Raw genomic sequence first — 12226 nt, 5'->3', positions numbered from 1 at the left:
AAACCAACATATGAACACAAGTAAGCAACAAACACATTGCCTGCTGCACATTACTGATGGATGTCGTGCTGCACAAACTTTTGATCATCACCAAAAGGCCCGAAGGCCAATCGTGGCCCAGTCTACCATTCACCATGTACGAGCTGCAAGGAATGTGATGGACAAGATGACCTATAGGAGGAGAAAAAACGAAAACCCCTCACATAGGTGTAGAAATGAAAGTTCAGAATCAAACAGAAATTTTCAAAAGAGGACAAACAGAATCTAAATTGTGGTTCAAGCACTTTGTGATGCGCAGACAACGCTCAATGCTCTTGGAATTTACAAAGTGGAAACTCCGCCTGACCCAGATTTTGGTCGTGAACCGAGCATTTCCACAACTTGTGATAAAATCTACATTTCTAGCGGTTAATTAAAAACATTTCTCGGATTATACCGTTTGTGTATTTTTCAGAGCGATGAGCCAATCAGTATAAACCAAACCCTGACTCAGTTGGAATGAATCCCATCGGGCAGAACAGGTCTCCTCGTTCCCCTTCGCATGCTCCGACTGACAAGATCAAATTAGACACGTTTTCACGAAGGATCTCCTCACGCCACGTCATTCAGTGAGGGTGTGAGAAGAGCCGCAGCCAACGTGAGGGAGCGAGGCTAAAAGAGAGAGGGAGCGAAGCTAACATAGATAGGGAGCGAGGCAAACAGAGAGAGGAAACGAGGCGAACAGAGAGAGGAGACGAGGCGAACAGAGAGAGGGAACGAGGCTAACAGAGAGGAAGCGAGGCTAACAGAGAGAGGAAGCGAGGCTAACAGAGAGAGGAGGCGAGGCTAACAGAGAGAGGAGGCGAGGCTAACAGAGAGGAGGCGAGGCTAACAGAGAGAGGAGACGAGGCTAACAGAGAGAGGAGACGAGGCTAACAGAGAGGGAGCGAGGCTAACAGAGAGAGGAAGCGAGGCTAACAGAGAGAGGAAACGAGGCGAACAGAGAGAGGAAACGAGGCTAACAGAGAGAGGAGACGAGGCGAACAGAGAGAGGAGACGAGGCGAACAGAGAGAGGAAACGAGGCTAACAGAGAGAGGAAGCGAGGCTAACAGAGAAAGGAGGCGAGGCTAACAGAGAGAGGAGGCGAGGCTAACAGAGAGGAAGCGAGGCTAACACAGAGAGGAAGCGAGGCTAACAGAGAGAGGAGGCGAGGCTAACAGAGAGAGGAGGCGAGGCTAACAGAGAGAGGAGGCGAGGCTAACAGAGAGAGGAGGCGAGGCTAACAGAGAGGAAGCGAGGCTAACACAGAGAGGAAGCGAGGCTAACAGAGAGAGGAGGCGAGGCTAACAGAGAGGAAGCGAGGCTAACACAGAGAGGAGACGAGGCGAACAGAGAGAGGGAACGAGGCTAACAGAGAGAGGAACGAGGCGAACAGAGAGAGGAAACGAGGCGAACAGAGAGAGGAGACGAGGCGAACAGAGAGAGGGAACGAGGCTAACAGAGAGAGGAACGAGGCGAACAGAGAGAGGAAACGAGGCGAACAGAGAGAGGAGGCGAGGCTAACAGAGAGAGGAGACGAGGCTAACAGAGAGAGAGAGGAAGCGAGGCTAACAGAGAGAGGAAGCGAGGCGAACAGAGAGAGGAAACGAGGCTAACAGAGAGAGGACGCGAGGCTAACAGAGAGAGGAAGCGAGGCTAACAGAGAGGAAGCGAGGCTAACAGAGAGAGGAAGCGAGGCTAACAGAGAGAGGAGGCGAGGCTAACAGAGAGGAGGCGAGGCTAACAGAGAGAGGAGACGAGGCTAACAGAGAGAGGAGACGAGGCTAACAGAGAGGGAGCGAGGCTAACAGAGAGAGGAAGCGAGGCTAACAGAGAGAGGAAACGAGGCGAACAGAGAGAGGAAACGAGGCTAACAGAGAGAGGAGACGAGGCGAACAGAGAGAGGAAACGAGGCTAACAGAGAGAGGAAGCGAGGCTAACAGAGAAAGGAGGCGAGGCTAACAGAGAGAGGAAGTGAGGCTAACAGAGAGAGAGGAAGCGAGGCTAACAGAGAGAGGAGACGAGGCGAACAGAGAGAGGAAACGAGGCTAACAGAGAGAGGAGGCGAGGCTAACAGAGAGAGGAGGCGAGGCTAACAGAGAGAGGAGGCGAGGCTAACAGAGAGGAAGCGAGGCTAACACAGAGAGGAAGCGAGGCTAACAGAGAGAGGAGGCGAGGCTAACAGAGAGGAAGCGAGGCTAACACAGAGAGGAAGCGAGGCTAACACAGAGAGGGAGCGAGGCTAACACAGAGAGGGAGCGAGGGTAACACATAAATGGAACGATGCTAACACAGAGAGGGAGCGAGGCTAAAAGAGAGGGAGCGAGGCTAACACAGAGAGGGAGCGAGGCTAACACAGAGAGGGAGCGAGGCTAACAGAGGGAGGAGCGAGCTGAACAGAGGGAGGGGCGAGCCTAACAGAGGGAGGGGCAAGCCAAACAGAGTGAGGAGCGGGCCTAACAGAGGAAGGAGGTGAGGTTAACAGAGAGAGGCAGCGAGGCTAACAGAGAGAGGCAGCGAGGCTAACAGAGAGAGGGAGAGAGGTTAACAGAGAGAGGGAGTGAGGCTAAAAGAGAGAGGAGGTGAGGCTAACAGGGAGAGGCGGTGAGGCTAACAGAGAGAGGAGGTGAGGCTAACAGAGAGAGGGAGCGAGGCTAACAGAGAGAGGGAGCGAGGCTAACAGAGAGGGGCGAGGCTAACAGAGAGGGGGCGAGGCTAACAGAGAGAGGGAGCGAGGCTAACAGAGAGAGGGAGCGAGGCTAACAGAGAGAGGGAGCGAGGCTAACAGAGGGAGGGAGCGAGGCTAACAGAGAGAGGGGCGAGGCTAACAGAGAGAGGGAGCGAGGCTAACAGAGAGAGGGAGCGAGGCTAACAGAGAGAGGGGCGAGGCTAACAGAGAGAGGGAGCGAGGCGGACAGAGAGAGGGAGCGAGGCGGACAGAGAGAGGGAGCGAGGCGGACAGAGGGAGGGAGCGAGGCTAACAGTGGGAGGGAGCGAGGCTAACAGAGAGAGGGAGCGAGGCTAACAGAGAGAGGGAGCGAGGTTAACAGAGAGAGGGAGCGAGGCTAACAGAGAGAGGGAGCGAGGCTAACAGAGAGAGGGAGCGAGGCTAACAGAGAGAGGGAGCGAGGCTAACAGAGAGAGAGAGCGAGGCTAACAGAGAGAGGGAGCGAGGCTAACAGAGAGAGGGAGCGAGGCTAACAGAGAGAGGGAGCGAGGGTAACAGAGAGAGGGAGCGAGGGTAACAGAGACAGGGAGCGAGGATAACAGAGAGAGGAGCGAGGGTAACAGAGAGAGGAGGCAAGGATAACAGAGGGAGGAGGTGAGGCTTACAGAGGGAGGTGGCGAGGCCAACAGAGGGAGGAGCGAGGCTGACAGAGAGAGAGGCGAGGCTAACAGAGAGGGGAGGGAAGGCGAACAACGAGAGGGAGCGAGGGGTGCAAGCACATACTTGTAGGTTAGACCATCGGAACCAGAGAACAGCTGCTGAACAGTAAGACCATCGTCTGGTACGTATCCGGTGCCACCACTGATGAGAAAATCTGCATTCCTGGAAAACAAAGGCAGAGCAACATCAGCTCTACCTCAAACAAATACCGTCACTCTACACAAACAAAACTACTACGACTACGATCCTCACCAACATCACCTCCACCTCAAACAAATACCATCACTCTACACAAGCAAAACTACTACGACTACGAGCATCACCAACATCACCTCCACCTCAAACAAATACCATCACTTCACACAAGCAAAACTACTCCGACTACGAGCACCACCAAGATCACCTCTATCTCAAACAAATACCATCAATCTGTACAAACAAAACTACTACGACTACGAGCATCACCAACATCACCGCTACCTCAAACAAATACCATCACTCTACACAAGCAAAACTACTATGACTACGAGCACCACCAACATCACCTCCACCTCAAACAAATACCATCACACAACACAAACAAAACTACTACGACTACGAGCATCACCAACATCACCTCTACCTCAAACAAATACCATCACACAACACAAACAAAACTACAATGACTACGAGGCACGAGCATCACCAACATCACCTCCACCTCAAACAAATACCATCACTTCACACAAGCAAAACTACTACGACTACGAGCACCACCAAGATCACCTCTATCTCAAACAAATACCATCACACAACACAAACAAAACTACAATGACTACGAGGCACGAGCATCACCAACATCACCTCCACCTCAAACAAATACCATCACTTCACACAAGCAAAACTACTCCGACTACGAGCACCACCAAGATCACCTCTATCTCAAACAAATACCATCAATCTGTACAAACAAAACTACTACGACTACGAGCATCACCAACATCACCGCTACCTCAAACAAATACCATCACTCTACACAAGCAAAACTACTACGACTACAAGCACCACCAACATCACCTCCACCTCAAACAAATACCATCACACAACACAAAGAAAACTACTACGACTATGAGCACCACCAAGATCACCTCTACCTCAAACAAATACCACCACACAACACAAACAAATACCATCACTCTACACAAGCAAAACTATTACGACTATGAGCACCACCAAGATCACCTCTACCTCAAACAAATACCATCACTCTGCACAAACAAAACTACTACGACTACGAGCACCACCAAGATCACGGCAACCTCAAACAAATACCATCACTCTGCACAAGCAAAACTACTACGACTACGAGCACGAGCACCACCAAGATCACCTCTACCTCAAACAAATACCATCACTCTGCACAAACAAAACTACTACGACTACGAGCACCACCAACATCACGTCTACCTCAAACAAATACCATCACTCTCCACAAGCAAAACTACTACGACTACGAGCACCACCAAGATCACCTCTACCTCAAACAAATACCATCACTCGACACAAACAAAACTACTACGACTACGAACATCACCAACATCACCTACACCTCAAACAAATACCATCACTTCACACAAGCAAAACTACTGCGACTACGAGCATCTCCAACATCACCTCTACCTCAAACAAATACCATCACTCTGCACAAACAAAACTACGACGACTTCAAGCACCACCAAGATCACCTCTACCTCAAACAATTACCATCACTCTACACAAACAAAACTACTACGACTTCAAGCACCACCAAGTTCACCTCTACCTCAAACAAATACCATCACTGTACACAAGCAAAACTACTACTACTACGAGCACCACCAACATCACCTCCACCTCAAACAAATACCCTCACTTCACACAAGCAAAACTACTCCGACTACGAGCACCACCAAGATCACCTCTACCTCAAACAAATACCATCACTCTACACAAACAAAAGTACTACGACTACGAGCATCACCAACATCACCCATACCTCAAACAAATACCATCACTCTGCACAAACAAAACTACTCCGACTACGAGCACCACCAAGATCACCTCTACCTCAAACAAACAAATACCATCACTCTGCACAAACAAAACTACTCCGACTACGAGCACCACCAAGATCACCTCTACCTCAAACAAATACCATCACTCTACACAAGCAAAACTACTACGACTACGAGCATCACCAACATCACCTCTACCTCAAACAAATACCATCAAACTGCACAAACAAAACTACTACGACTACGAACACCACCAAGATCACCACGACCTCAAACAAATACCATCACTCTGCACAAGCAAAACTACGACGACTACGAGCACCACCAGGATCACCTCTACCTCAAACAAATACCATCACTTTACACAAACAAAACTACTCTGACTACGAGCACCACCAAGATCACCTCTACCTCAAACAAATACCATCACTCTACACAAGCAAAACTACTACGACTACGAGCACCAACATCACCTCTACCTCAAACAAATACCATCACACTGCACAAACAAAACTACTACGACTACGAGCACCACCAAGATCACCTCTACCTCAAACAAATACCATCACTCTCCTAAAGCAAAACTACTACGACTACGAGCACCACCAAGATCACCTCTACCTCAAACAATACCATCACTCGACAGTCCACACAAACAAAACTACTACGACTACGAGCACCACCAACATCAACTCCACCTCAAACAAATACCATCACTCTACACAAGCAAAACTACTACGACTACGTGCACCACCAAGATCACCTCGACCTCAAACAAATACCATCACTCTCCACAAGCAAAACTACTACGACTACGAGCACCACCAAGATCACCTCTACCTCAAACAAATACCATCACTCTCCACAAGCAAAACTACTACGACTACGAGCACCACCAAGATCACGGCTACCTCAAACAAATACCATCACTCTGCACAAGCAAAACTACTACGACTACGAGCACCACCAAGATCACCTCTACCTCAAACAAATACCATCACTCCACACAAGCAAAACTACTACGACTACGAGCACCACAAAGATCACCTCTACCTCATAACAAATACCATCACTCTGCACAAACAAAACTACTACGAGCACCACCAACATCACCTCTACTTCAAACAAATACCATCACTCTGCACAATCAAAACTACTACGACTACGAGCACCACCAAGATCACCTCTACCTCAAACAAATACCATCACACTACACAAGCAAAACTACTACGACTACGAGCACCACCAAGATCACCCCTACCTCAAACAAATACCATCACTCGACACAAACAAAACTACTACGACTACGAGCACCACCAACATCACCTCTACTTCAAACAAATACCATCACTCTGCACAAGCAAAACTACTACGACTACGAGCACCACCAAGATCACCTCTACCTCAAACAAATACCATCACTCTCCACAAGCAAAACTACTACGACTATGAGCACCACCAAGATCACCTCCACCTCAAACAAATACCATCACTCGACACAAGCAAAACTACTACGACTACAAGCATCACCAAGATCACCCCTACCTCAAACATTTACCATCACTCTCCACAAGCAAAACTACTACGACTATGAGCACCACCAAGATCACATCTACCTCAAACAAATACCATCACTCGACACAAGCAAAACTACTACGACTACAAGCATCACCAAGATCACCTCTACCTCAAACAAATACCATCACTCTCCACAAGCAAAACTACTACGACTACAAGCACCACCAAGATCAACACTACCTCAAACAAATACCATCACTCTCCACAAGCAAAACAACTACGACTATGAGCACCACCAAGATCCCCTCTACCTCAAACAAATACCATCACTCGACACAAGCAAAACTACTACGACTACGAGCACCACCAAGATCACCTCTACCTCAAACAAATACCATCACTCTCCACAAGCAAAACTACTACGACTATGAGCACCACCAAGATCACCTCTACCTCAAACAAATACCATCACTCTCCACAAGCAAAACTACTACGACTACGAGCACCACCAAGATCACCTCTACCTCAAACAAATACCATCACTCTCCACAAGCAAAACTACTACGACTATGAGCACCACCAAGATCACCTCTACCTCAAACAAATACCATCACACTACACAAGCAAAACTACTACGACTACAAGCATCACCAACATCACCTCTACCTCAAACAAATACCATCACTCGACACAAACAAAACTACTACGACTACGAGCACCACCAACATCACCTCTACTTCAAACAAATACCATCACGCTGCACAAGCAAAACTACTACGACTACGAGCACCACCAAGATCACCTCTACCTCAAACAAATACCATCACTCTCCACAAGCAAAACTACTACGACTACGAGCACCACCAAGATCACCTCTACCTCAAACAAATACCATCACACAACACAAACAAAACTACAATGACTACGAGGCACGAGCACCACCAACATCACCTCCACCTCAAACAAATACCATCACACAACACAAACAAAACTACAATGACTACGAGGCACGAGCATCACCAACATCACCTCCACCTCCACCTCAAACAAATACCATCACTTCACACAAGCAAAACTACTACGACTACGAGCACCACCAAGATCAACTCTATCTCAAACAAATACCATCACACAACACAAACAAAACTACAATGACTACGAGGCACGAGCATCACCAACATCACCTCCACCTCAAACAAATACCATCACTTCACACAAGCAAAACTACTCCGACTACGAGCACCACCAAGATCACCTCTATCTCAAACAAATACCATCAATCTGTACAAACAAAACTACTACGACTACGAGCATCACCAACATCACCGCTACCTCAAACAAATACCATCACTCTACACAAGCAAAACTACTACGACTACAAGCACCACCAACATCACCTCCACCTCAAACAAATACCATCACACAACACAAACAAAACTACTACGACTATGAGCACCACCAACATCACCGCTACCTCAAACAAATACCACCACACAACACAAACAAATACCATCACTCTACACAAGCAAAACTATTACGACTATGAGCACCACCAAGATCACCTCTACCTCAAACAAATACCATCACACAACACAAACAAAACTACTACGACTACGAGCATCACCAACATCACCTCTACCTCAAACAAATACCATCACTCTGCACAAGCAAATACCATCACCCTACACAAGCAAAACTACTACGACTACGAGCACCACCAAGATCAACTCTACCTCAAACAAATACCATCACTCTGCACAAGCAAAACTACTACGACTACGAGCACCACCAAGATCACCTCTACCTCAAACAAATACCACCAATCTGCACAAACAAAACTACGACAATGAGCGTCACCAACATCACCTGTATCTCAAACAAATACCATCACTCTGCACAAACAAAACTACAACGACTACGAGTACCACCAACATCACCTCTACCTCAAACAAATACCATCACACAACCCAAACAAAACTACTACGACTACGAGCACCATCAAGATCACCGCTTCCTCAAACAAATACCATCACTCTGCACAAACAAAACTACTACGACGACGAGCACCACCAAGATCAGGGCTACCTCAAACAAATACCATCACTCTGCACAAGCAAAACTACTACGACTACGAGCACGAGCACCACCAAGATCACCTCTACCTCAAACAAATACCATCACTCTGCACAAACAAAACTACTACGACTACGAGCACCACCAACATCACGTCTACTTCAAACAAATACCATCACGCTGCACAAGCAAAACTACTACGACTACGAGCACCACTAAGATCACCTCTACCTCAAACAAATACCATCACTCTCCACAAGCAAAACTACTACGACTACGAGCACCACCAAGATCACCTCTACCTCAAACAAATACCATCACTCTACACAAGCAAAACTACTACGACTACGAGAATCACCAACATAACCTCTACCTCAAACAAATACCATCACTCGACACAAACAAAACTACTACGACTACGAGCATCACCAACATCACCCATACCTCAAACAAATACCATCACTCTGCACAAACAAAACTACTCCGACTACGAGCACCACCAAGATCACCTCTACCTCAAACAAACAAATACCATCACTCTGCACAAACAAAACTACTCCGACTACGAGCACCACCAAGATCACCTCTACCTCAAACAAATACCATCACTCTACACAAGCAAAACTACTACGACTACGAGCATCACCAACATCACCTCTACCTCAAACAAATACCATCAAACTGCACAAACAAAACTACTACGACTACGAACACCACCAAGATCACCACGACCTCAAACAAATACCATCACTCTGCACAAGCAAAACTACGACGACCACGAGCACCACCAGGATCACCTCTACCTCAAAAAAATACCATCACTTTACACAAACAAAACTACTCCGACTACGAGCACCACCAAGATCACCTCTACCTCAAACAAATACCATCACTCTACACAAGCAAAACTACTACGACTACGAGCACCAACATCACCTCTACCTCAAACAAATACCATCACACTGCACAAACAAAATTACTACGACTACGAGCACCACCAAGATCACCTCTACCTCAAACAAATACCATCACTCTCCTCAAGCAAAACTACTACGACTACGAGCACCACCAAGATCACCTCTACCTCAAACAATAACATCACTCGACAGTCCACACAAACAAAACTACTACGACTACGTGCACCACCAAGATCACCTCTACTTCAAACAAATACCATCACTCTCCACAAGCAAAACTACTACGACTACGAGCACCACCAAGATCACCTCTACCTCAAACAAATACCATCACTCTCCACAAGCAAAACTACTACGACTACGAGCACCACCAAGATCATGGCTACCTCAAACAAATACCATCACGCTGCACAAGCAAAACTACTACGACTACGAGCACCACCAAGATCACCTCTACCTCAAACAAATACCATCTCTCTACACAAGCAAAACAACTACGACTACGAGCACCACAAAGATCACCTCTACCTCATAACAAATACCATCACTCTGCACAAACAAAACTACTACGAGCACCACCAACATCACCTCTACTTCAAACAAATACCATCACTCTGCACAAGCAAAACTACTACGACTACGAGCACCACCAAGATCACGGCTACCTCAAACAAATACCATCACTCTGCACAAGCAAAACTACTACGACTACGAGCACCACCAAGATCACCTCTACCTCAAACAAATACCATCACACTACACAAGCAAAACTACTACGACTACGAGCACCACCAAGATCACCCCGACCTCAAACAAATACCATCACTCTACACAAACAAAACTACGACGACTACGAGCACCACCAACATCACCTCTACTTCAAACAAATACCATCACTCTGCACAAGCAAAACTACTACGACTATGAGCACCACCAAGATCACCTCTACCTCAAACAAATAGCATCACTCTCCACAAGCAAAACTACTACGACTATGAGCACCACCAAGATCACCTCTACCTCAAACAAATACCATCACTCGACACAAGCAAAACTACTACGACTTCAAGCATCACCAAGATCACCTCTACCTCAAACAAATACCATCACTCTCCACAAGCAAAACTACTACGACTATGAGCACCACCAAGATCACCTCTACCTCAAACAAATACCATCACTCGACACAAGCAAAACTACTACGACTACAAGCATCACCAAGATCACCTCTACCTCAAACAAATACCATCACTCTCCACAAGCAAAACTACGACGACTACAAGCACCACCAAGATCACCTCTACCTCAAACAAATACCATCACTCTCCACAAGCAAAACTACTACGCCTATGAGCACCACCAAGATCACCTCTACCTCAAACAAATACCATCACTCGACACAAGCAAAACTACTACGACTCCGAGCACCACCAAGATCACCTCTACCTCAAACAAATACCATCACTCTCCACAAGCAAAACTACTACGACTATGAGCACCACCAAGATCACCTCAACCTCAAACAAATACCATCACTCTCCACAAGCAAAACTACTACGACTACGAGCACCACCAAGATCACCTCTACCTCAAACAAATACCATCACTCTCCACAAGCAAAACTACTACGACTATGAGCACCACCAAGATCACCTCTACCTCAAACAAATACCATCACTCGACACAAACAAAACTACTACGACTACGAGCACCACCAACATCACCTCTACTTCAAACAAATACCATCACTCGACACAAACAAAACTACGACGACTATGAGCACCACCAAGATCACCTCTACCTCAAACAAATACCATCACACTACACAAGCAAAACTACTACGACTACAAGCATCACCAACATCACCTCTACCTCAAACAAATACCATCACTCGACACAAACAAAACTACTACGACTACGAGCACCACCAAGATCACCTCTACCTCAAACAAATACCATCACTCTCCACAAGCAAAACTACTACGACTACGAGCACCACCAAGATCACCTCTACCTCAAACAAATACCATCACTCTCCACAAGCAAAACTACTACGACTATGAGCACCACCAAGATCACCACTACCTCAAACAAATACCATCACTCGACACAAACAAAACTACTACGACTACGAGCACCACCAACATCACCTCTACCTCAAACAAATACCATCACTCGACACAAACAAAACTACTACGACTATGAGCACCACCAAGATCACCTCTACCTCAAACAAATACCATCACACTACACAAGCAAAACTACTACGACTACAAGC

The 12226-nt window shown here is 46.8% G+C and overlaps 1 protein-coding gene across 2 annotated transcripts in view; it reads right to left on the bottom strand.

The window, feature by feature from the left end:
• The window catches only part of LOC137418737 (inosine-5'-monophosphate dehydrogenase 1), a 104379-nt gene that overhangs the window by 76583 nt on the left and 15570 nt on the right, over positions 1-12226 (bottom strand). For both annotated transcript variants that reach the window (XR_013621971.1, XM_068104851.2), the window contains exon 2: positions 3471-3569. Coding sequence is in view for 1 of the 2 variants with exons in the window: in XM_068104851.2 (XP_067960952.1) it covers positions 3471-3569 (99 nt within the window). In the remaining variant the exon portion in view is untranslated. The remainder of the gene's footprint in view (positions 1-3470; positions 3570-12226) is intronic.

The sequence above is a fragment of the Myxine glutinosa genome, chromosome 1, assembly GCF_964187855.1.
Source record: "Myxine glutinosa chromosome 1, kmMyxGlut1.1, whole genome shotgun sequence".
In the NCBI taxonomy this organism is placed as follows: Eukaryota; Metazoa; Chordata; class Myxini; order Myxiniformes; family Myxinidae; genus Myxine; species Myxine glutinosa.
This window is presented reverse-complemented; position numbering and strand designations above follow the sequence as displayed.